At 44.6% G+C, this 21150-nt stretch overlaps 1 protein-coding gene across 1 annotated transcript in view; it reads right to left on the bottom strand.

Annotated features, from left to right (window-relative positions):
• LOC121271920 (acid-sensing ion channel 5-like) overlaps positions 1 to 21150 on the bottom strand; it is a 166512-nt gene that overhangs the window by 88627 nt on the left and 56735 nt on the right. The window contains exon 5 of the mRNA XM_041178200.1: positions 2110 to 2259. Within this exon, the coding sequence (XP_041034134.1) occupies positions 2110 to 2259 (150 nt within the window). The remainder of the gene's footprint in view (positions 1 to 2109; positions 2260 to 21150) is intronic.

Here is a 21150-nt window from a genome sequence, read left to right as displayed (position 1 = left end):
TTCCTCAGGGTAGTGTCCTAGACCAAACCATCTTCAGCTGCTTCATCAATGACCTCCCTTTCATCATAAGCTCAGAAGTGGGGATTTTTGCTGATGATTGCACAATGTTCAACACCATTTGTGACTCCTCAGATACTGAAGCAGTCCATGTCCAAATGCAGCAAGACCGGGACAATATCCAGGCTTGGGCTGACAAGCGGCAAGTAACAAGATATGGTCAAAACCATCACCACCATGGACTCCTCCTTTCGCAGGACATGAGTTCTCAATGCCTCGGGGATCCCTGCTGCACATCTGCTGCTACAGGACCTTTTTTTTACTGAGGCCTAAAATAAGACTCCTGAAGCTCTGTCTCACTGCCTCATGGAGCAGCATTCCTCAATCCGAGGAATCCCCCAGACGCCTCTGTCTCTGCCACCCCCTCCTGCACAATAGCTCCATGCTTCCCACCCTGTGCTTCCGATTCTAATTCAGTGCATGTACCACCCATGTGCAAGTCTCTGTGCTGGTGCCTGATGAATTTATTTGATATGATGGTGCTTCCTTGGACACTGTTCCCTCCTCATAGGGTCCATAGTGATGTTCCTCTCCTGGGCGTGGGAAATACCACTGGGGTTTGTGAAATGAATAAGAAAGCCTCTTCAATCCTCAGTGACTACTTTCCACACTGTTCACAATTTTCGGCCTGCTGTCAGTCACGACTTCCTTGGCATCATTCAGTGGCACCCTTCCATTCTCCAAACCCTCATTCACACCCCAAAAAGTGCTAATCCCTCGGCTGACCATTGTCACAGTCCTGTGCACCTGGAAGGGGCATTTGCCATTATCCACACATGCACTTGTTGGCATCCTGGCTATCAGCATTGCCATCTCCTCTCCACAGATCAAATGCCTCACAACACTGGGGTCCCACCTCCCTGGTTTTGATAATCTCTTGGGTTTTTTTATTGGTTAGCGTTGCCGGCTGGAAAGTCTCCTTTTGGACAAGAGGGGAAGTGTGCTGAGGTGGTTCTGTGCTGCATGGAGCTGGGAGTGCCCTTTGTTGTGGGGTGTTAGTTACTGCATGGTTTGTCTTAAATAAGTCTCCATAGTCTTCTGTGGGTTAATTGTAGTCATCATTAACTACTAGAACTATTTACACATGCACAGTAAAGGGTATAAGTTGGTGGTTGTCTCCATGCTCAGGTTTACACACATCTCTGCTCAACATCACATTGACCCCTAGGCCTGGGTCATGAGCCTTTTTATATCACTGTGTGTGCAGCACGGTACTCAGTTCTGCATTACCCCTCTATGTGCCAGACCCTTATACTACACCCTTCACCTGGTCTGGAACATCATGTTCTCTTTAGCATCCTTAGACATAACAGTGGTTGCTGTGTTAGTGACTTGGGCACATACTCCCCCAAAGTTGAGGTGTAATATGTGACCTATGTCATGCGGTGAGCCAAGGGGAGACACCCATTGGGGGACTCTCACTCACCTTGCCATAATGGAGGTCACTGAAGCATTTCCAGCACTTGATCCAACTTCAGCAATGTTTGTCCACAGCGTTCACCATTTCGGCAATCTGCTGCCTTGCCCTCTTTGTAGTGCCCGGGGTCAGATTGTGGCTTGGTAGGAAGAGGACATCCCTCCTGGTGTACACTTTATCCACCAGGAGGTCCAGACTATGATCTGAGAACATTGGCACAGGCATGTCCTTGGTTTGCTGCACAGGCATGTCCTTGGTTTGCTGTCTGTATCAGCCATCTTGGCAAAGGAGAAGATGTACATGGGAGTGTGTGTGTGTGTCTGTGTGCACGCGCACACACTTGAGTGTGCTGTCCGTGTGTGTGTGTGTGTGTGTGTGTGCACGTGAGTGTGTTGTCCGTGTGTGTGTGTGTGTGTGTGTGTGTGTGTGTGTGTGTGTGTGTGTGAGAGAGAGTGCATGTACGTTGTTCATGTGTTTGAGTGTGGGCATACTGATCAATTATTCTCACAGTTAATACCAACAATATGAACAACAAAACTAGAACCTTGTTTATTCAATTTTAGTCATTTATCAGATAAAACTCAAAGCATTTTGAGCTGATGTTTTCAGTTTGTTGTGGGTTTTTTTAAATTTACCTTCAGTTGCCGTATTGCGGCATGAGCATGCATCCCAACACCTGCAAACAAACCCATTATCTCAACTTGTGGTGGTTCCTTAGGTGGATGGATAACAAAGGAAATTCCAGCATCAGTAAAGCCAAAGGAAGGATTATCGGTCATTTCTGGCTACAAAGGGATAAAAACAGAAACAGCATTTGGTTACTAATAATGCTTATGTTACAGACAACATAACTTTCCAAAAATAACTGTTCCTAATGTTTCCTAACAGAAAAGAAATTCCAAAAAATCAGTATGAACCCCACTATTTAAGAAAGGAGGGAGCGAGAAAATGGGAAACTACAGACCAGTTAGCCTAACATCAGTCATAAGGAAAATGCTAGAATCTATAATAAAGGATGTGATAAAAGGACACTTAGGAAATAATGGTAAAATTGGGCTGAATCAACATGGATTTATAAAACGGAAATCATGTTTAACAAACCTGTTGGAATTTTTTGAGGGTGTACCTAGAAGAATGGATAAGGAGGAACTCATGGATATGATGTATTTAGAGCTTCGGAAAGGTTTTGATAAGTGTTAGGAAACACAGACAGTTTAACTAAGTTATATCTGTATTTGTGGGTGTTAGGATGAGTTTTAGCTTTAAAATTTAAGTTTGATTTGTCGTTTTTTTTATTCATTCACGGGATGTTGGCTTTGCTGGCAAGGCCAGCCTTAATTGCCCATCCCTAGTTGCCCTTGTCGTTGGCTTAGAAAGTGCTGTCGAAGGAGCTTTGGTGAATTCCTGCAGTGCATCTTGTAGATGGTACACGCTGCTGCTACTGTGCATCGGTGATGGAGGGAGTGAATGTTTGTGGATGGAGTGCCAATCAAACAGGCTGCTTTGTCCTGCTCACTCAAGCTTCTTGAGTGTTTTGGGAGCTGCACTCATCCAGGCAAGTAGGGAGTATTCCATCAGACTCCTGACTTGTGCCTTGTAGATGGTGGACTAGCTTTGGGGAGTCAGGAGGTGGGTTACTCGTTGCACGATTCCTAATCTCTGACCTATTCCTGGAGCCACAGCATTTGTATGGCTAGTCCAGTTCAGTTTCTGGTCAACTGTAACCCCCAGGAGGTTGATAGTGGGGGATTCAGTGATGGTAATGCCATTGAACATCAAGGGGCGATGATTGGATTCTCCCCTGTTGCAGATGGTCATTGCCTGACACTTGTGTGAAGCAAATGTTACTTGCTCCTTGTTAGCCCAAGCCTGGATATTGTCTAGGTCTTGCTGCATTTGGGCATGGATTGCTTCAGTATCTGAGGAGTCATGAATGGTGCTGAACATTGTGCAATCATCAGCGAACATCCCCACTTCTGACATTAAGATGGAAGGAAGTTCATTGATGAAGCAGCTGAAGATGGCTGGGCCTTGGACACTACCCTGAGGAACTCCTGCAGTGATGTTCTGGAGCTGAGATGACTGACCTCCAAAAACCACAACCATCTTCCTTTGTCATAGGTATGACTCCAACCAGCGGAGAGTTTTCCCCCTTATTCCCATTGACTCCAGTTTTTCTCCTTGATGTCACACTCAGTCAAATGCTGCCTTGATGTCAAGGGCAGTCACTCTCACCTCACCTCTGGAGTTCAGCTCTTTTGTCCATTTTTGAACTAAGGCTATAATGAGGTCAGGAGTTGAGTGGCTCTGGCAGAACCCAAACTGAGCATCAGTGAGCAGGTTATAGCTAAGCAAGTGCTGCTTGATGGAGAGTAGACTGATGGAGCGGTAATTGGCCGGGTTAGATTTGTCTTGCTTTTTTGTGTACAGGTCATTGTTGGGTAATTTTCCACAAAGCCACACCAGTGTTGTAGCTGTACTGCAACAGCTTGGCTAGGGGCACGGCAAGTTCTGGAGCACAAGTCCTCAGCACTATTGCCGGAATTTTGTCAGGGCCCACAGCCTTTGCAGTATCCAATGCCTTCAGCTGTTTCCTGATATCACATGAAGTGAATCGAATTAGCTGAAGACTGACATCTATAATGCTGGGGACCTCCGGAGAAGGCCGAGATGGATCATCCACTCAACACTTCTGGCTGAAGCTTGTAGCAAATGCTTCAGCCTTATCTTTTGCAGTGATTTGTTGGGCTCCTTCGTCATTGAGGATGGGGATATTTGTGGAGCCTCCTCCTCCAGTGAGTTGTTTAATTGTCCACCACCATTCACGACAGGATGTGGCAGGACTGCAGAGCTTGGAACTGATCCATTGATTGTGGGATTGCTTAGCTCAGTCTATCACTTGCTGCTTATGCTGTTTGGCATGCAAATAGTCCTGTGTTATAGTTTCACCAGGTTGACGTCTCATTTTAAGGTATGCCTGGTGCTGCTCCTGGCATGCCCTCCTACACTCTTCATTGAACCAGGACTGACCCCCGGCTTGATGGTAATGGTAGAGCAGGGGATATGCTGGGCCATGAGGTTACAGATTGTGTTCGAGTACAATTCTGCTGCTGCTGATGGCCCACAGCGCCTCATGGCTGCCCAGTCTTGAGTTGCTAGATCTGTCCAAAATCTCTCTCATTTAGCACAGTGGTAGTGTCACATAACACAATGGAGGGTATTCTCAATGTGAAGGCAAGACTTCGTCTCCACAACGACTGTGCGGTGGTCTCTCCTACTGATACTGTTATGGAAAGATGCATCTGCAGCCGGCAGTTTGGAGAAGATAAGGTCAAGTATGTTTTCCTCTCTTGTTGGTTCCCTCACCACCTGCTGCAGACCCAGTCTAGTAGCTATATCCTTTTAGGACTAGGCCATTTCGGCCAGTAGTGGTGCTACCGAGCCAGTTTTGGTGGTGGGCATTGAAGTCCCCGACCCAGAGTAAATTCTGCACCCTTGCCACCCTCAGTGCTTCCTCCAAGTGGTGTTCAACATGGAGGAGCACTGATTCAACAGTTGAGGGAGGGCAGTACTTGGTAATCAGCAGGAGGTTTCCTTGCCCATGTTTGACCAGATGCCATGAGACTTCATGGGGTCCAGAGTAGATGTTGAGGACTCCCAGGGCAACTCCCTTATGACTGTATACCACTGTGCTGCTAACTCTGCTGGGTATGTCCTGTCCCACCGACAAAACAGGGATGATGATGGTGGTGTCTGGGACATTAACTGTAAGGTATGATTCCGTGAGGATGACTATTTTAGGCTGTTGCTTGACTAGTCTGTGAGATAGCTCTCCCAATTTTGGCACTAGCCCCCAGATGTTCATGAGGAGGACTTTGCAGGGTCGACAGGGCTGATGTTGTCATCTCTGGTGCCTATGTCAATGCTGGTGGTCTGTCCAGTTTCATTCCTTTCTTGTGACTTTGTAGTGGTTTGCTACAACTAAGTGGCTTGCTAGGCCATTTCAGAGGGCATGTAAGGGCAATGCAACTACATTTCTGTGGGTCTAGAGTCACGTGTAGGCCAGACCAGGTAAGAATGACAGATTTCTTTCCCTAAAGGAAATTAGTGAACTCGATGGGTTTTTACAACAATCAACAATGGTTCCATGGTCATCAAAGAACAAAGAGCAAAGAAAAGTACAGCACAGGAACAGGCCCTTCAGCCCTCCAAGCCTGCGCTGATCATATTGCCTGTCAACTAAAACATTTTGCATTTCCGAGGTCCATGTCCCTCAATTCCCCTTCTATTCATATATTTGTCAAGCTGCCTCTTAAACACCACTATCGTAGCTGCTTCTGCCAACTCCTCTGGCAGCGAATTCCAAACGCTCACTACCCTCTGTGTAAAAAACTTGCCCCACACATCTCCTCTATAGTTTTCTCCTCTCACCTTAAATCTATGTCCCCTAGTAATTGACTCTTCTACCCTGGGAAAAAGCTTCTGACTATCTACTCTGTCCATGCCACTCATAATTTTGTAAACTTCTCTCAAGTTGCCCCTCAATCTCCGTCGCTCTAGTGAGGACAATCCGAGTTTCTCCAACACTCCTCATAGCTGATAACCTCCAGACCAGGCAGCGTCCTGGTAAACCTCCTCTGCACCCTCTCCAATGCTTCCATATCCTTCTGGTAATATGGCGACCAGAATTGCATGCAATATTCCAAGTGTGGCCTAACCAAGGTTCTATACAGCTGCAGCATGACTTCCCAGCTTTTATACTCAATACCCCTGCCAATGAAGGCAAGCATGCCATATGCCTTTCTGACTACCTTATCCATCTGCGTTGCCACTTTCATTGACCTGTGGACTTGTACACCCAGATCCCTCTGCCCGTCGATGCACTTAAGGGTTCTGCCATTTACTGTATAATTCTTGCCTGTATTAGACCTTCCAAAATGCATTACCTCGTATTTGTCCATTATCTTTTATCATTATTAATTATTATATTTATTAAAGTTATCATCATTAGTCTTTTAATTCCAGACATTTATTGAATTCAAATTCCACCATCTGCCATGGTGGGATTCGAACCCAGGTCCCCAGAGCATTACCCTTGGTCTCTGATTACTTGTCTAGCGACAATACCATTACATCATCACCTCCCTGCATCTGTGTGTTAAGAAAGATCAAATTCAATTTTAGTTTCACTTTAAAAAGGTGCCTGCATTTCTGATTAGGTTTTTTTAAGACTGTAAGCTAAGGTAAGCAAACAAGGGTGGAAGAATTGGGCTGTTGCCTAGCAACAGGGTTCCAGAGAGACAGGTCTCTCCCACAGACACAGAGAGAAAAGCTAGAAACAGCAGCTTGTTTTGGAAGCTGTTAGAGTTCAGCAGGTTTTGAATATAACTGCCAGGCAGAAGCAGCCTAGAAGGGGCAGATAGTCAGCTCCAATTAAAGAAAGACCCTCAAATGCAGGGGTGTGGAACAGGGGAAAGGCCCAGGCACACCTTCTAGTCAAAGGAAGGACAGGAACCTGGAAAAGGCCCTGCTATGTGAAGTTAAATGCGATAGGCAGAAAGAAAAGCTCCAAGCTTCAGATTTAAAGAGACAAAATCTGTAGAAAGCAGATTTAAAGTGAGAACAGCTTGCAAGAGGCAAGAAGGTGCAAAGCGATGGTTGACGGTCTATAGCTCTTTGCTATTGGATGAGGTTTCTAACATCAAATAAAAATAAAATAAAACTTTTAAAATTTCACTTCTAACACGTTGCTACTCATGACAGAGTCACACGAGAAGACGTCTCATGACATTTTTCACATATTTATTATATTTTTTGAAAACTCTTCATCTCCTTGAGGCAGCTCTGTGCCTCAGGGAGATTCTCAAGTGTGCACTCACACGCATGCGCAACGTTCACACTCATCCTGCTTGCCCTCCTACCGCCACCCACCCCACACAGGCAGCGCTGAGCGCTGCGGCTTGCATTTCATGCTGGGTGGGCCTTAATTGGCCCATCAGCGTGAAATCGCCTTCCGGAAAGCCGACCACCAATGCCACCGCCAGCCCCCTCCAAGTCCACCTGACAAGGGCTAAATTCTGCCCTTAATTCAGTTCTGAATGGGTTGTAAATTTAGGCCTAAAATTTTAGGGTCAGTGGGACCCAAAGTCAGATTATTTGGATTTTTTCAGTTAATCTTATTTTATTTCTTTTCACTGAATCTTGGATATGTTCTCTATTTTTGAATGTTTTTTTATGGCATCAGAATAAGTTGGATTAAAAATGGAAGGGTTTGCACAATTACAATTTTTAAAATATGCTGCACCTAATTTATATAATTGATCTTTTTGATGATCTAAAACTTCATATTTAAAGAGTAACTTGAAGAAGAAATACAATGCATGTTCTGCACTTTCCTTAGGTTCTAATTGCTTAAACTGATTTGCCTTGTTCTACACCGGTTTTTACATTGAGGTACGTTAATGAGGTTTGCATGAAATTTTGCCATTAGTTGCCAAGAAGAAGATCAATGTAAATTTTGCCATAATAAGCCAGATATGCTGTTTGAAGAAATTCTGAACAAGTATCATAGAATCATATAAACTTACACTGAAGAAGTGGACTGTTGAACTCATCATAACTGTGCTGACTCTTTGAAAGGGCAGTCATGCTTAGGTCCAAATCCTCACTTTTTGTCCACAATCCTAGAGATTCCCATCCTCAATTACCTGTCAAACTCTCTTTTGAAATTATTTATGGAATCAGTTTCCACCACCTTTTCAGGTATATTGATTTCAAATCCCAATAACAATCTCAAGGAACACAGTTCTTCTCATCTCCCCTATAAGTCCTTTGCCAATGATTTTGAATCTATGAGCTCTAATTATTAATCTTGCAAGTTCCAAAGGGAACATGTTTTCCTGAATTAGTCTATCAAAACCTCTCATGATCTTGAAAACATTTATCCCTTAAACTTTTCTGTTCCAAGGAGAACTGAGCTACTTTTTCCAATCTCGCTCTTCCCTCATGGGTGAAGTTCCTCAACCCTGATACATCCTGGTAAATCTCATTTGTTCCCATTCTAAAGCTCTAATGTTTTCAAGCTTTATACTTATGTACAACAGTTCTCATGTGCCTGGTCTTAGTAAATGAACCCACAATGTGTTTACCCAATCTCTTGTGAGTGATTGGTGCCTTGTACCCTGTACAGTAAATAAGGCCAATTATATCATTATATCATTACAATAATATGACAGACATCATCCAGGACAAAGCAACCCGCTTGATTAGCAACCCATCCACCACCTTAAACATCCACTCCCTCCACCACCGACACACAGTGTCAGCAGTGTGTACCATTGACAAGATGCACTGCGGCATCTCACCAAGGCTCCTTCGACAGCATCTTCCAAACCTTTGGTTTCCACTGTCTACTGTGGGTGTACTGTGGGTATGCCTACACCACATGGACTGTGGTTCAAGAAGGCAGCTCACCACCACCTTCTCAAGGGCAACTAGGGAAGGGAAATTAATGTTGGCCTAGCCAGTGATACCCAAATCCCATTGAAGAATAAATAAAGAATAAATCTGAAGCAGGGTCATACGGACTCAAAAACAAAATGTTAACTTTGTTTTTTCTCTCTCCACAGATGTTGTCAGACCTGCTGAGTTTTTCCAGCATTTTCTGTTTTTGTTTCAGATTTCCAGCATCTGCAGTATTTTTCTTTTAAATTTAAAAACTAGTTGATTATAAAATTTGCAGAGTGATGGATCCAAAACTGATCCTTGACCAAAACGAATGCAAACAATTTCTCAGCCTGAAAAACATTAATCCATCACCACACTTTGTTTCCTGACTGTTTTCTTTCCATACCACCATTTTCCCCTTAGTTCCATAGGCTTCCATGTAAGCTTCCTGTGCGTCACTTTGGCAAATGCTTCACATCTACAGCACTACCTTGACCAACCTTCTTTGTTACTTCAGCTAAGAATTCAACCAAGTTAGTCAGATATAATTTATCTTGAGTGAATCCATGCTGGCTCTCCTTGATTAACATTTGCCTTTCCAAATCACAAAATCACAGAAGTGTAAAAGCGCAGAAGGAGGCCATTCGGCCTATCGCATCTGTGCTAGCTCTCTGAATGAATAATTCACCAAGTGCCATCCTCTCACCTTCTCCCTGGAATTTTCCCACTGTAATTTCTTCCTTTTCAGATAATAATCCAATTCCATCTTGAATGCTGCCATTGAACCTGCCTCCTCTACACTCTTAAGATCTGGAATGTGCTACCTAACCACTTGCTGCATGAAAAAGCTTTTCCTCATGTCTAAATTGCTTCCTTTGCCAATTACTTTAAATCTGTGCCCTCTGGTTCTCAATCCTTCCAATGGGAACAATTTCTCCCCATTTACTCTGTCTAGACCACTCATCACTTTTTAATACTTCTACTAAATCTCCTCTCAACCTTCTCTTCTCCAAGCAGAAGAGTCCCAACTTCTCCAAGGTATCTATCTACATAACTGCAGTTTCTCATTCCTGGAACTATTCTTGCGAATCTTTTCTGCACTCTCTCTAATGCCTTCAAATCCTTCCTGAAGGGTGGTGCCCATAATTGGGCCAGAATTTTACATGGCCTGATCAAGTGCGCAGCTGACCCAAACCCACGTGAAATCGCACAAGAAAATGTTGGGCACATGTCCCTGGGTGGCTAGGCATTTGCTGTTTACACCCCAACATAGCATGGTGGGTTCTCAAGCACACGTGCCCCTGCTAGCCTGCTCCCTCTGAGTCACACTCGCCTGTGATGGCAGTGTGCCATTTAGAGGTACACAGAAAAGGCACATTTGGATGCTCACACCAGGGTAGATGGGTGGCGAAAGGGCAAGTGGAAGGGCAAAGGCTCTGCATGTGGAATCTAAAAATCAGCCTCTGAGGCATTATGATAATCTCAGTTAATGCAGAGCTTTGGGATCTGATGATGCTGCTGAGGTACAGCCATCTGTATGGCTGGATCTTGTGAAGCTTTGCTAACATTAAGTTATATTACCACACAAGGTCGATAGGTAGCATTCAAATCTGTAGTTTCCTATGGAATGCCCATGATGAGCCAACTAATCAGTTGGCCAACAATTACAGTTACTCACTTGACTGCTGTCAGATGTGTCCTCCACAAAGCTGCAACACCGATTCAGCTTCCTTCCTCACAGCAGGGACAGCGTCCAGGGCAGCCCTTTATATGGGGCCCAAGATGTGCTCCACCCTCCACCTCATCGGGGCCCACTTCAGTCTCTGATCTGCTTCAGGGCTTAGTGGGCTCAGCTTGATCTCACCCCTGCCACCCAGCCTCAGTAGCAAACATCTGGCCCAATCTGTGTCTCCTGTTTCCCTGGTAGCTAAGTGAATGGCTGCAGGTATCCTGATACATCAGGCTCCTCCTCCTCCTGATGCTCCTCCTCCAAAGATGCAGAACAATCATTACCTTCATCCACCTGCAGTAGTGAGATGTGCAAGGTGCAGCAGAGTACAATCATTCTGTAACCCCTGGAGGATAAAAACTGAAGGGAGCCCCAGACCTCTTCAGGTACCTAAATCACAGCAGCAACTCCAATGGCTTGTACAATTACCACTTATGTGCTCATGCGGATTCTGTTGTACCTTACCTAGATGTCAGTAGTAGGCTCCTCACAGATGTTAACAGCCATGTCTCTAGATTGATGACATTGACAGACACATGGCAGATTAAATTTAACGCAGAAAAATATGAAGGGATTGAAGAAAAAATGTTGAGAGACAGCATTAAGTAAATGGTACAATTTTAAAGGGGGTGCAGGAACAGAGATCTGGGAACTTACACACAACAATCTTTGAAGGTGACAAGCTGATGAAGTTGCTAAAAATCCTGTAAATCTTTATATCAGAGGTCTTCCAATTTTGGGCACTACACTTTAGAAAGGAGACCAATGCATTGGAGGGGGTGCAGAGGAGATTTACTAAAAAGGTAACATGTGTGGGGTATTTCAATTATCTAGTGATACAGCAGAAGCTTGGATTTTCCCCCTTAGAGCAAAGAATATTGGGGGAGATTTAACAGAAGTCTTCAAAATGATGAGAGATTTTAATAGATTAAATATATAGAAACTTTCCGCAAGCATGAGGCTCTGTAACCAGTGGAAACAGATCTAAAATAATTGGCAGGGAGAAATGAGGAGAGCTTGTTTAACTCAGCAAGTTGTTATGATCTGGAACGCATTGCCTGATAGGTTGATGGAAACAGATTCAAAAATGACTTTCAAAAGGGAATGTGATCTTTACTTAAAAAGGAAGAATTTACAGGTAAAGAACAGAGGAGTGGGATTAATCCATAGCTCTTTCAGGAAGTCAGCAGTGGCATGATAGGTCAAGTGTCCTCTTTCTGTGCTGCATGATTCTAAATAGGAAAAAGAGATTGTGACTTAAGTGAAGGTCATGCATAAACAACCATAAGTTAATTCTTTGAAGTAAGAACAAAAAAAACCAGACAGGGAATAATGTAATAGTTGCAGTATGTTTGCATTTTCAACAGGCCTGCGATAAGGTAGTAGACTCGTGATTTATGTCAGAACATATGTGGTAGGATTTTCTGCACCCACCTGCAGCCGGGATCTTCCGGTCCCGTCACAAGTCAATGGACTTCTGGTTGGGGCGCCACCTCACCCGCACGGGTCCCACTCATAGCCGGGCCGGAAAATCAGGGCCATGGAGTCAGGGGACATGTAGGAGAATGGTTAGCAAGTGAGCTACAAAACAGGAGATGGGTTAAAGGTGGTTTCTCAGATTGGCAAAATGTGGGAAGTGGAAGTTTCTGATAATCAGTGCTCGGATCACTGTTGTTCACTGTTTATAGGAATGACTTGGACTAGCAAAGTTGAAGTACAATTTCAAATTTGTGGTCAACACCAAATTGGAGAAATTATTTCTAATACAGAGGAGGGCTGTGACAAAAGACATTTAAAAAACTTGCAAAATGAGCATTGTAAGTAGCAAATGGACATCAATATAGCTAATTGTGAGGTGGTACATTTTGCAGGAAAAATACGAGTGCCACATACTCCTTGGAAAATGAGTGTCTAAATGAGAAGAGGGATGAGAGAGTCCAGGTACACAAATCAATAGAAGTAGTGAACAAATGAATTGAAAAGCAAATCATGTTAAGTTTGTGTAAAGCTTTGATGAGACCACACAGAATACTGTGACCAGTCTGTTCTTCCTATGATTAAAATGATATAGATGCACTCGACAGGATGGTGTTACTAGGCTGACTCCAGAACTGAGAGGTCATTCCTTCACTAAAGACTGAATAGACTGGGCTACTTTTCTCTAGTGAAGAGAAAGCTGAGGATTGACCTGAGAGAGATCTTTAAGATTATGAAAGGACTTGATAGGGTAGATGTAGAGAAACTATTTCCATTTATGTTGGAGGCGGGAATGCAATCAGTGAATGCAATAGAAGATTCAGGACAAACTTTTTTGCACATATAAAGCCATCACAATTATTGTTAGGGTGAATAGCATAGATGTATTTAAAGGAAAGCTAGATAAATACATGAGGGACAAAGTAGTAGGATGTGTAGATGGTGTTAGATGAAGAAAGTGATGAGGGGGATCATGTGGAGCATAGACAGCTACATGGACCTACTAGGCCAAATTATCTACTTTGGTTTTGTGTAATATTATATAAAGGTAGTTACATAGTCTAGTGGAGGGAACACAGTTGCTCAACATTCACAGAAATAAATTGGACTGGAGGGTCAAAGATACAGTATCAAAACTTAGGATGACACAAAATTAAGCGGTGTAGTTAATACTGAGGAGTACTGCAACAAAATGCAAGAAGCTGTAAACAAACTTGAAGAATTGGTATTTAAATAGCAAATAAATTTCAATATAAGTGTGAGATAGTGCACTTTAGTCAGAGGCATAAGGACACCAATTATTCCTTAGAAAATAAGAGCCTAAGTGGGATTGAGACACAAAGGACAGAATTTTCAACAACAACATACATTAATATAGTGCCTTTAATGTAATGAAATTTCCCAAGTCACTTCACAGGAGCATTATAATACAAAGTATGACACCAAGCTGTATAAGGAGATATTAGGTCAGATGACCAAAAATTTGGTCAAAGAGATAGGCTTTAAAAAGTGTCTTAAAGGAGGAAAGTGACATAGAGAGGTGCAAGGAGAGAATTCCAGACCTTGGGGCCTAGGGGTAGAATCTCCTGCCTTTCGGCCGGGTCCGTTGGGGCCAATTAAGGCCTGCCCAACATGGCGTGTGCCTGGTGGTGCTCAGCACTACCTGTGCGGGTGGGGGAGGAGGGAGAGTCGGGGCCTGAGCTCTTTCACGTATGTGTGCGAAAGAGCACAGAAATCTCTCTGAGGCGCAGGGCTGCCTCAGGGACATTAAGTTCAGATTGAAAGTTTGAAAAAAAGAAAGATTAAAATTATTCAGACATGTCCCCTCATGTAACAGTGTCACATGAGCTGGGACATGTTTATGAATTGATCAAAATTTATTTATTAATTTAATAAAACCTTCAGGAAACCTCATCCTGTCTGTGGTTGAGGTTTCATGAAAAATGTGAAGGCCGTTTGGGTTCTTCACCTGCCCGCCAACCTTAAGGTAATTGGTTTCTTAATGACCTTAACAGGCCTTTGACAGTTCGGCGGGCGTGCAGCCGACTCCAGCGCACATCCGCCGTAAGAAGTTGTGAATGGCACATGGTGAGGTCGGGATGTACGCCCGACTTCACCGTGCGTCATTTTACACATCAGCAAGTGCACGCTTAGGTGAAAATTCTCCCCTAGGTAACTGAAGGCACAACCACTAATGGTAGAGAAATTAAAATTGGGAATGCACAAGAGACAAGAAATAGAGGAGCACAAATATCTCAAAGGGTTGTGCGGCTTGAGGAGATTACATAGCTAGGGAGGGGCAAGGCTGTGGAGGGATTTGAAAATACAGATGAGAATTTTAAAATCAAAACATTGGTTGTACGCAAACCAATGATGGTCAACAAGTACAGGGTTGATAGGGGAATGCAAGTTGATACAAGTTACAACATGGGCAGCAGAGTTTTGGAAAAGCTCAGGTTTGTGGAGGGGGGACTAGCCAGGAGTGCCTTGGTATAATAAAGAATAGAGCTAACAAAGGCATGGATAAGGGTTTCAGCAGCAGATGAGCTGAGATAGGGACAAAGCTACGGAGGTGGGAAAAAAGGCAGTCTTAGAGATGGCAAAAATATGAGCTTGGAAGCTGATATCTCAGGATCAAATGTGATTCAAAGGTTGTGAACAGTCTGGCTTAATTTCAGACTGTTGCCAGGGAGAGGGATGGAGTTGATTGCTACAGAATGGGGTTTGGAGCAGGGACCAAAAGCAATGGAAATTTCTGCTCATCCAGTACTGGATATAAGTTAAGCAGCTTTACAACTTAGCAACAATGGATGAGCCGGGTGATGGTGAAGTAGAACTGGGTGTCATCAGCATACATGTGAAAACTAAAAGTGTGTCTTTGGATGATTTTGCAAAGGGATATCACATAGATGAGAAAAACAAAAAGGTCAAGGATTAATTCTTGGGAACACCAGAGGTAACAATGCAGAAGCAGGAATAAAAGCCATTGCAAATGATTCTCTGAACCAGCCATATAAATACTGTGGCTACCAGAGCAGCACCTTTCAAACCAGTGACCTCTGCCACCTAGAAGGACAAAGGCAGCAGATGCATGGGAACACCATCACCTGCAAGCTCCCTTTCAACAGACACACCATCCTGACTTGGAAAATTACACTGTTCGTTCACTGTGACTGGGTCAACACCCTGGAACTCTCTTCCTAACAGCACTGTGGGTGTACCTACACCACATGGACTGCAGCATTTCACCAAGGCAGCTCACCACCACTTTCTCAAGGGCAGCTAGGGATGGGCAATAAATGCTGGACCAGCCATGAACCAATACATTTAAAAAGTGATCTAGCAACACCCATTCACAAATTATTATAAGTACATTGCAGGTTAACAAAGCTATTAATAGCACTGAGGTTCCTTTGTGGATGAATTTATGGAAAATCAAAAGCAGAGAAATTGTGTTAAAGATATGCAGAACCTTGGATAGGCCACACTAAAAGGACGGTGAACAGCTCTGGTTACCAGATTACAAAATAGATGAAGAAGATAACAGAATGTGCAAAAAAGATTTACCCGGTTGCTACCAGATCTGAGAGAATACAAATATCAGGAAAGGCTGAAAAGGATGGGGCTCTTTTCTGTACAAAACAGAAGACTGAGAAGGGGCCTGATAGTGATCTTGAACATTATGAATAGGTTTGACAGGGTAGACAAAGACAAGAATTTTCAACTTGTCAGGGAGTCCAAAACGAGGGCCCATAAATTATGTAGGACTGCATGGGATATACAAGATAAAACAAGCCTCAGCCTCCTTTCATTGTTCCTCAAGTAACTCTCACCAGCATACCCCTCTATCCCTTTCATCCCCACATTTTTACCTGGCCTCCCCTTAAATGAACCTATACTATTTGCTCCTCTGTATTTCCTATTTGATTTCTTGGTGATTGCCTTATTAAGATGACCTCTAGTATTGTTCTTCCTCACAAATGGAAACAATGGGAAGAATTTTCCATTGTCGGAGGGGGTGTTCAGGAGTGGGTGCGCCTTCAATCGGCGCCCCCAATCGGAGGCGCGCCGCCATTTTACATGGTGGACCAATTAAGGCCCACCCAGCGTGACATCTGCCAGGAGGTGCTATGCGCTCCTGTATGGGCAGGGGGAGGGGGGGTGGATTCCCTGAGCCATGAGTGCGCCCTTTCACGCATGCACACAAAACAGCGCACTCATCACCCTGAGGCTAAGTGCTGCCTCATGGAGATCGGTGCCAAATTCAAAAAAGTGAAATCTAGAAAAATAAAATTTCCTTGACACGTCCCCTCATGTAACACTGTCACATGAGTTGGGGCATGTCCATAACTTTTAATTAAACTTTTAAAAACCTACATGAACCCTCAGCCCACCCGTGGATGAGGCTTCATGCTTTTTCTGAAGCCTGCCAGGGCTCCCAGCCTGCCCGCCAACTTTAAGGTTGGACAGGCACTTCCATTAATTACTTGAAATAGTTTTTAAATGGCCTCAGTTAGCTGTTGACAGGTCAGCGGGCGCACAGCTGATTCGGCTGGGCCCCCACCAACCTGAAAATTGAAATGACGCAGGGTGACGCTGGGAGTTCCGTCTGATACTATCCCACATCATTTTACGTGTCAGCGAGTGGGTCCTGCCCCACCCCGCTCACCAAACTCAACATCCTGCCCCATGTCTCTGGGTCTATTCAATCAAAGCCTTTCATCATTTTAAAGACCTCTATTAGGTTAAACCTCAGCCTTCACTTTTCAACAGAAGAGAGAGATAGTCTTCATTCTTTCCTGACATCCCACATTTCTGGTCTCATCATTGTAAATCTTTTTTGAGTCATCTAAAATGTCTCTATCATTCTTATAGTATGGTGACAGAATTGTATGTAGTATTCTAGGTGTAGTCTAACCAAGGCTTATAGTTTTAGCATAACTCCTTTATTTTCAAATCTATCCCTCTAGAAATAAATCCCAGTGCTTGGCTTTCTCTTTTTTATATACTCTTCACTAGATGTGGTTCAATGGTTAGGCCTCAACTTAAAGGTGCTGAGAGCACTCAGAGAGAATGAGAGAACTCTGTGGCACCTGCCCACTACATTCTGGCAACATTGACGAGTACTGCCAAGGTACAGGCATCAATAATGTTTCCAGGGAGTGTGAGGCTGGACCATAACTTGGTCTGAAAGCTGCAGAGAGCACAGGGAAGAGGCCCTGGACTGAGACACCTGCCTTTATCTTGAGCAGAAAGGTTGTCAGAGTGACAAGAACACTGCTCATCAGAACAAGGAGCCATAGGCAGGGAGCCATTCTTGGGAGTTTATTGACAATAGTGAACAGGATGTACACGTGACTAACACCCATGCCCAGGCTGTGCAATTAACTCTCCATAATTGCCCTAACCCTGTCGCTACATCTTGGTGTTCCCCGGACATGCACAGCAGAGGTAGAGACTGCTACATCCTGTCTGTGGTGATCTTGGTGGGTGTCCTTTGGAGGCCTGAGACCTGGTGAGCCCTGTCCTGCTTTTGGGGTCTTGCTGTGTGGCAGTGGCACCCTCCTCGGCCTATGAAGCTGGAGGTGCTGAGGTCACAGAGCGAGGTGATTCAGATGGGCCGGTCACTCCCAGAGTCACCTGGATGGATGGCCCCGGAGTGTGCACCTGCTGATTCTCCTCCCAATGGGTGCCTGAGGGCCCCTGGCTGACTCCTTGAGGGGAAGGGGGCAGCTAGAGTGAGATCAAGCTGCCCAGCCCCCTCTCTAGTACACACTGTTGGAGGCCAAATATGGCATCAGCGATGGAGTTGAGACAGTGCCAGTGTTGACCACAGTGCGTTGCAATGCCAATGCTATCACCTCAGCTTGAAGACACACGGACTCCTCCATCATGCCTTGCAATCTGAGGATTGCAGCGGACATCACTTCCTGATGTTCCTGAGCTTGCCTTTGCAGCTCCAGCAACTGTGACATGACTGAGTCCAAAGGCTCATCATCTGACTCAGACTCAGCAAATTTCAGGCCTCCAGCAGCCCTGAGAGTGCCAGAAATCTGGGAAGTTCCTGCCGCCACCTGCGGTGGATCAGAAAATGTGATGTGCTCACCAGATTGTGATCCCGAGACTTCACTAAAGCTAGGTACCACCAAGGTGTATGTCTCTGCGCTGGTGGAGGGTGTGGGTGAGCGCTGTGACGGGACATCAGGGAGGGTGCCTTCAGATTCCTCTTCAGAGTTTTCTTCAGGGCTTGATTGGAGGCCCTGGGTCGTGGCCTCCGTCGGCTGTTTCCCAGATGTGCCTGCAAAAGCAAGGGGAGATAATTAGTGCATGGCAGTGACCTGTGAAACAGGACACATCACTCACAGCATGGTTATCTGACCGATGTTACACTGCTAGATCCTCACTTGGTAGAGCAGCACCGACCTCACCATCAGCACAGAACCAGTCCAAATCCTCACCAGCCAGCTGGATGGCTCAGTTTCCAAAGTCCATGAGGACCTTGATTTCAGGCATTCCTCCGTCAGTCTGTGACCTTCCCTTTTATTGTGTGCCAGCTTGTCCTGCATGAATAGAGATGAAGAGAGTGCAAGCGGGACGCCTGCCAGGCCACATGATAAGTATGTCTGGTATGTGTGGGTGGTGAGTGTTCCCATGGACGGGATGAGGATAGGTGAAGGTGTGTGTGAGAGAGTAAATGGTGATGTCCCTTGAACTGGCAGTGAGTGAGAGCCCTATGGATGTGTGATGGGTTTGCGAGTGTGTGAGTTGAGAGTGATGAGAACAGTGACTTATCCTGGTGAAAAGGAGGAGATCATTCATCCCCTTGCAGCACTGGGTGGCTGTCCTCTTTTGAAGGGCGTTGGCTCTGACCACCACTGCCACCGTCTCCCAAGCCTGGTTGGTGACACCGCTGCCCATCCTACAGCCAGAGCAGGGGTAGAGGACATCTCGGTGGGCCTCCATGGCATCCAAAAGGCATACCAGTGATGTGTCGTTAAAACCTAGGGGCTGCAGATTTTTGCCTTTCATGGACACCTTACCTGTAGCAGTCATGGGCCAGAAGCACTGAGAGGTATGCACGCAGCTGGACTTTAAACATGGCGCTCGGCGTGCTGAAGCGGCGAGGTGATAGCGTGGTGGGCAAATGAGAGCCCATCCACCATGGAAACAATGCGTTTCCCAGGAATGCATAAGTAATGTGGCAGTTTGGGACGATATGGCTTGAAAACCCACCATCGCAGTCAACGAGTAAAATGTCATTTTACCTGCCCACGACTGCACTTAGTGCAAACCTGGGATGATTCCACCTTATGTTTCTCACTAATTTACTTTCATATTTGATTATCTCTTTCCTCATCAGTTTCTTGGTTCTCCTTTACCAAATTTGAAAATACTCTCAATTTTCAGACTAGCTACTTTTTTGGGCAAATTTATAAGCCTCTTCCTTTGATCTAATACAATCCTTCACTTCTCATGTTGTCATGATTGGATCACCTTTCCTGCTGGGTTTTTTAAAAAGGTCTTCTTGAACTGCTGCAGTCCCAGTGGTGTAGCTACACCCACAGTGCTGTTAGGAAGGGAGTTCCAGGATTTTGACCCAGTGACAGTGAAGAAATGAGGCTATATAGTTCCAAGTCAGGATGGTGTGTGGCTTGGAGAGGAATTTGCAGTGGTGGTTTTCCCATTTATCTACTGCCCCTGTCCTTCTAGATGGTAGAAGTTGCGGTTTGGAAGATTCTCTTGAAGGAGCCTTGGTGAGTTGCTGCAGTGCATTTTGTACAGCTGCCACTGTGCATCGGTAGTGGAGAGAGTGAATGTTTTAGGTGGTGGATGGGGTGCTGATCAAGTGGACTACTTTGTCTGGATGGTGTTCAGCTCTTGTTGGAGTTGCACGTATCCACGCAATTGGAGATTATTCCATCACACTCTTGACTTAGGCATTGTAGATAGTGGACAGGTTCTAGGAGTCAGGTGGTGAATTACTGATTGCAGAAGGATGTGGATTGTGTGGGATTCAGCAAAGGTGATTCCATTGAATGTCATGGGGAGATGGTTATGTTGTTTCAATATGACATAAAAAGAAATACAAAACTGTGTGTATCAAAATTATATTATTTTTGCTGTCTTTAACATGGACCTTCTGCTGAACCAAAAAGATGGCTGCTACAAGTCACATGACCACAAGATTGACCCTTTGTTCTGGAAGCTACCAACCAGAGTTACAAGAACAAAAGAATCCTCATCATTGTGGAATCTCACACCCAATTGTAAGGACACTATAATCATGAAACCAACGGACTTGCAGATTAAAATTCATGATGCTCGCAGAGTTGTTAACAAACCCCTCTCACACCTGGGACTGCCCTGGTTCATTTCAAAAGGGGACCATTGATGGGACAGTGAATGTCATTTACATCTTGATAAGCTTACCCCCCTCTAGCAGGGTCAGAGAACCTGCCTAGAGCCTAGACAATGGCTTCCCAACACAAGGACCTCAATAGGGATGGTAACTCTTTTAAAAGCTAATGGCTACAATATCAGCTCTGAAATCAAAACCAGTTCCAGATACATCTCTATTGAAATCATAGAGGAGAAAGAAGGTCACATGACTTGAATAACCATTTTGAAATCTCTATATGCCTTTGAGAACTGAGAAAACCCTCAGTAATAACGCTCTGTAATATCAAACTGGTGAACACCAAGAAGCAGGACTTCAAGCTGAATAACAGCCTGCCTCTTTTGGAAGATTTCCCACCATTGCCTGCAGAACTAACCCAGGTCTCTGTGTACCAACTTCATCTTGCAGTATCAGCACCAACTGTAAAGGAAACTCTACAACTCTGGTGACTCAGTCAGCTCCTAAGTGGCTCTGACTCTGGACTCTGATAATCATGTGAACTAATATTCATTTCTGTGGTTCTTTTACAGTTCCCAACCATAGCTGTAAAACTTATTTTCTTTCTATCCCTCCCCCTTAGGGTGTTTGTTTATGTAGTGGAGTGGAACATTGGTTTGAAAGTGAGTA

This window comes from Carcharodon carcharias, chromosome 1 (assembly GCF_017639515.1).
Source record: "Carcharodon carcharias isolate sCarCar2 chromosome 1, sCarCar2.pri, whole genome shotgun sequence".
NCBI classification, from domain to species: Eukaryota; Metazoa; Chordata; class Chondrichthyes; order Lamniformes; family Lamnidae; genus Carcharodon; species Carcharodon carcharias.
The sequence above is the reverse complement of the archived record's forward strand: the minus strand, read 5'-3'. Positions and strand labels throughout refer to the sequence as shown.